Source organism: Lipotes vexillifer, unplaced genomic scaffold, assembly GCF_000442215.2.
Source record: "Lipotes vexillifer unplaced genomic scaffold, Lipotes_vexillifer_v1.1 scaffold352, whole genome shotgun sequence".
In the NCBI taxonomy this organism is placed as follows: domain Eukaryota; kingdom Metazoa; phylum Chordata; class Mammalia; order Artiodactyla; family Lipotidae; genus Lipotes; species Lipotes vexillifer.
This window is the reverse complement of record NW_006776684.1, coordinates 448,113-452,641: the sequence shown is the minus strand read 5'-3', so window position 1 is coordinate 452,641 and position 4,529 is coordinate 448,113. Positions and strand designations below refer to the sequence as shown.

General features: G+C 57.5%; 1 protein-coding gene across 1 annotated transcript in view; it reads right to left on the bottom strand.

The window, feature by feature from the left end:
* Positions 1–1,080: 1,080 nt before the first annotated feature.
* The window catches only part of OAF (out at first homolog), a 17,857-nt gene continuing 14,408 nt past the window's right edge, over positions 1,081–4,529 (bottom strand). Inside the window, exons 2-4 of the mRNA XM_007450616.1 lie at positions 3,105–3,239; positions 2,042–2,222; positions 1,081–1,346 (exon numbers count right to left, since the gene is read on the bottom strand). Of these exons, the coding sequence (XP_007450678.1) occupies positions 1,081–1,346; positions 2,042–2,222; positions 3,105–3,239 (582 nt within the window). The remainder of the gene's footprint in view (positions 1,347–2,041; positions 2,223–3,104; positions 3,240–4,529) is intronic.

Here is a 4,529-nt window from a genome sequence, read left to right as displayed (position 1 = left end):
ACTTCAATAAAATAAATTAAAAAAAAAATCATGCCCAGGATTTGACCCCTGGAAGTCTGGTTCCAGAGCTTTCACCATATCTCACATCTCAGTCTATGCCACGGGGTCTTTTACTGCCTGGCTTGCCCATCTATGTATGTCTCATTTTCTTAAGCGCAGAAATTTTGTCATATCTTTTCCTAATAATACCCACCCCCATCTACATCCTCTCCCCCCAACACAAGGCTGAGCACACAATAGGTGCTTTAGGAGTTGTCCCAAGATGGGTCACCAAGAGCACAGGGACACTTCTCCTGACGCCAGGTGGCAGCATTGGCCAAAAGTTCTCTCAGAACTCTGAGTCTAGAGCTATCAGCCAAGTAAAAATTTAAACTTTTATTTCTGGTACAAATGATAAATACTTTGCATTAAAAATCTGGGATTCAAGTTTTCCTCATACTTCATGCTCCCTCCCTGCCCCAAAACCTTACAAAAATATTTCTGCTTCGAGGGTGCAAGCCGGCTCCAGCTCCCTTGGCAAAGTCCAGGTCTGCGGAAAGGCACCTGTGGTCTGTCTCAGGGTGGGGGGCCCCCAGCTGGCCCCCGGGCAGCCTCAGAGGCCAGCAGTGAGAAGAACGTGTTGAGATCCGCTGTCGGCGCTGCCCCCTCTCTGGGGCAAGGATCCCCTCCCTGTTGGGCAGTGGGAAGGTGCACAGGGGCCAGCTCCTTCTGGAGGGTGGGGCAGGGGGCTGGGCGTGGGGAGGTGGGTATCACAGGCAAAGAGTTAAATAGGAGAGTCACGCTGTCGTATTTTGGTTGCTTGAAAGCGAACGTTTCAGGGGAGATGGGGGGGGTCAAGCTTGGAGAACCCCCTTCTCCCTCCGTCCCCATGGGAATGGGGGGCTGCCTTCATGAGTTAACCCCTGCCGTGCCACACCCCCTTTCACAGTGACAAGTCTGGGGCCAGAGGCTCCGGGATTAGGAGGAGGGAAGGAACAGCAATAAGGCCTCTGTTGGGGGTGGCCATGCCCTCTGGCGTCTGGGGGAGGAGCAGTGGGGCCCCAGCAGCTGCCTCCGGGACCACCCCTCATCCCAAGCCAGCTAGGGGTCCTCATCCCAGAGGCACAGCTGCCTCTGAGGCACGTAGAAGTCGAAGCTGTAGCTCTTCTGGCAGCTGCGGATGCCACATTTGTAGGGTGTCGGGCGGTCACGGCCGTGGCAATACTTGAGCATGCAGGGGTACCAGGCCAGGCTCAGGCCGTAGCGGCAGACGCAGGGCTTCCCGCGGTCCCCCACCTGCCCACAGCGAGGCAGCAACATCTGCTCTGAGGGCTTGGGCAGGGCCTCGAACACGAAGCTGTCCACACCTGGAGGAGAAGGCGCAGGTCAGGGATGGGGGAGGGGAGGGGGCCTCCTGGCATGGCCCCTTCAGGCATCCTGGCACCCCTATGGGCCAGGGGTTATCATCCTTGTTTTACAGATGGGAAAACCGGCCCAGAGAGGTTTAACCATCTGGCTGAGGTCACACAGTAGGTAGGGGAGTCAGGTCTGAATCCCAGGTCTGTCTGACTTCAGGACAGTCCTGGGAAAGGTGACCCAGAGATGGGCCAGCAGTGAGGTCCCATAGGCCGGGAAGGCAGGGACCGTGCAAAGATGGGAGGCGTTCTCAAGGATCCTGGGAAGGTGTGAAGGGAAAGAGAGGAGCTCATCTCTGAGAGGTGGCAGATGGGAATGGGCATCTTTGGGCCCCATCCAGACCCTGGTTCCTGTGCCCATGTCCCACGACAGAAGGTTCCATCTGTGTTCTCACTAAGGGCAGGGCTGAGGGGGGCTTTGCATGGGCATTCCCTCCCCGGAGCCTAGCAGAGTCACAGTTCTCCGCGTCCCTACCTGGAATTGGTTCCTTTCATCTGCTAACTCCTCTCAGTAAAGAGCCACACAGGCATCACTTCCTCCAGGAAGCCTTCCCTGACCAGTCCCAGCTGGGTTTAGACCTCCCATATCTCGTCATTGCTTCCCATCATATCTGAGGCGATACGGCAGCGGGCAGCACCCAGCTGACCTTGCTCCAGCCAGAATCGGACGTCCTCCTGGCGGGTGTAGATGGCATCTGCGGCCTCGGCACACACGTTGCGGAGATGGGGGCTCAGCAGGCCCCCCTGGCTGAAGTTCACGGTGACGTCCATGTGCATCTGCTCCAGGCCCCGCACCTCCTCAGCCTGCCGCACTGCCCGTGGATTTTTCTGCGTGGAGGACAGCCGTTCCCACCCGGCCTCAGAAGGCCCCCTGCCCACTCCTTCCCTGGTCGCTGAGAGTCAGACACGCCCGCGCCGGCTGTCTTCGGATCCTTGGGGCCACCGGCAGGGTGGCAGTCAAGGGGCACCCAGCCCCCCTCCAACTGGCGGAGAAACTGACACCCAGGGCGCAGTCGAGCCTTTTCAGCCAGCAGCCGCCCGGGCTGACCTCTGGGGCCTGAGGGAGAATTCTGACCCGTTGCTGGGGGGTGGCGTTGGAGGTGGGCAGGTGAGGTGAACTGTCCCAGGGTCAGTGACCTCTGGGGCCCTGTATTCTCCAACTTCCAGGCAACTGAGTCACTCTGTGAAAAGCAGGTAAAAGGGAGGGGCCTCGGACAGCTCTTGCTGGATAGTTCAGGGGATTTAAATGAGGCCGGGGAGAGGCCCGGAGTCCAGGAAGGGACCGGGAGAAGGGCAACAGGCTGAGGGTTTCAAAGGCCACACTGAACACTTAACATGCACTATCCCACTTAATTCTCACCATAACCCATCTCAGTAAGAAAACAGGGGTTTTGAAGGCGAGGTGACTTGTCCAGCGTCACCGGGATGATGGGTGGTGGCCCTGGGCCTGAAGGCAGATCCGACCTGCCTCCATCATAAACGGGGAGGAGCTGAGATTAGGGGACTGGCAGAATCTCGGAGATGGGGGTTCAGGGCAGATTAGGGATCTGGGGTTATGGGGTCAGGTTTGGCATATTTAAGGGGTTCAGGACTAGAGGGTAAGAGTGGGGTGCCGGCGATCAGGTGGGAGACTGAGGCTGGGGTAGGGTCCAGGCCAGTAGTCAGTTGCAGGTGTGAGGGCTCTGGGGCAGGTTCGGGGTGGGCACTCACCTGTCGGAGCTTGGCCATGGCCTCGCTGGGAATGATCTCATTGTGGTGCAGCCGGGTGGCAAAGCAGAGGGCCTGGAACTGGCTCTGCCCCTTCTCCAGCTCCCCTAGGATCAGGGCCCGGAAGATCTTCACATCCTGATGGAGAAGGGCGGAAGAATGGGAACCGGCCAGAGTGGGTGGGGCCTCCTCACCAGCCCACCCAGTGCTCAGCTCAGATCCTGCAGAAGACACAGGCCTGGATGCTGCCCTGCAATAGACGCCTCCCTCTTGCTGGCATGGAAAATTTTCTCTTTCCCGTTTAAACCTGTGACTTAAAAGAAAGAACATACCCCAGATGTTCCAACGCCTCCTGGAAAATTCACATAGGGAACCGCTGGAAAGCTTTCCAAAACAAAATTGTTTAAAAGTACAGAACGTCACCTTAAAGGAAACAGCACCCCTTTCGGCCCCTGGTTCATTCATAGCTGATGCTTCCCCTTGGTGGTACCCCCATATCACCCTCATCAGGGTGAGTCAGGGCCCCTACAACCACCTGACTACGGCATCATGGGGGAGGGCTGCAGTTTTACAAGTACAGATTCTAGAGTTTCTCTCGCTGACTTTCCCATTCAGTAGGTTTGGGGAGAATGCCCTCGGTGCTTCTGGTCAGCCAGGCTCCTAGCCACCCGCATCTCAGATGGAGGTAGTGGGGTCAAGGTGGGGTTAAGGGCAAGACACAGCAGCGGCTGTTGCGGCCTTCTGGCCTGAGGGAGCTGGGATGGCTCACCTTTCCCCTTCCCTCTCCACTTCCCCTTTCCCCTCGGGGTTACTAACGGTATTACCAGCAGGCCAAGGGCTCTTTCCTGTCACTGATTCACTGCATGAATCAGAGAGGCTGGGGGAGGGGGGGCAGAAGGAGAAGGGAGAAGGGCTGTGGGATCGGGTCCCCTTCCCAGTCTGGCTGCTGGAACCCTGGGCACCTGAGGTGTCCCTTGCTCTCACCCATCTCTGTGCCCTGGCTAACAGCTCACGGTTAGAGGTCAGCAGGTCCCAGTCAGAAGTGGTCTGAATCTGTCAAGAGCCGCCCTGCCTGGGGGGGACCCAAGAGCCACAGTGGTTCTCTTCCAGGAACCCCAATGGCCCTGCACCAGCACGGAGGGTATATAGCCCTGTGTAGCTATGCATCCTCCAGTGTCCGTGCCCTGGCCTTGCCCACTGAGAGCCCCCATTCACTGAGCACTTACTGTCCATGTGCCGGAGTGAAATGCTCTGAGAACAGGGTCTGAGGGTCCCCCTTGGATTCCAGTAGAGGCAGTGAGGGGCCCAGGGTTCCACTCCAAGTCTACACTGTATTAGCCGGCATACAGGTCTATCTCCCACCTTCAAGCCTCGTTGTTTGTGAAATGGGGATGATGCCACTTTTTTTTTTTTTTTTTTTTTTTTTCG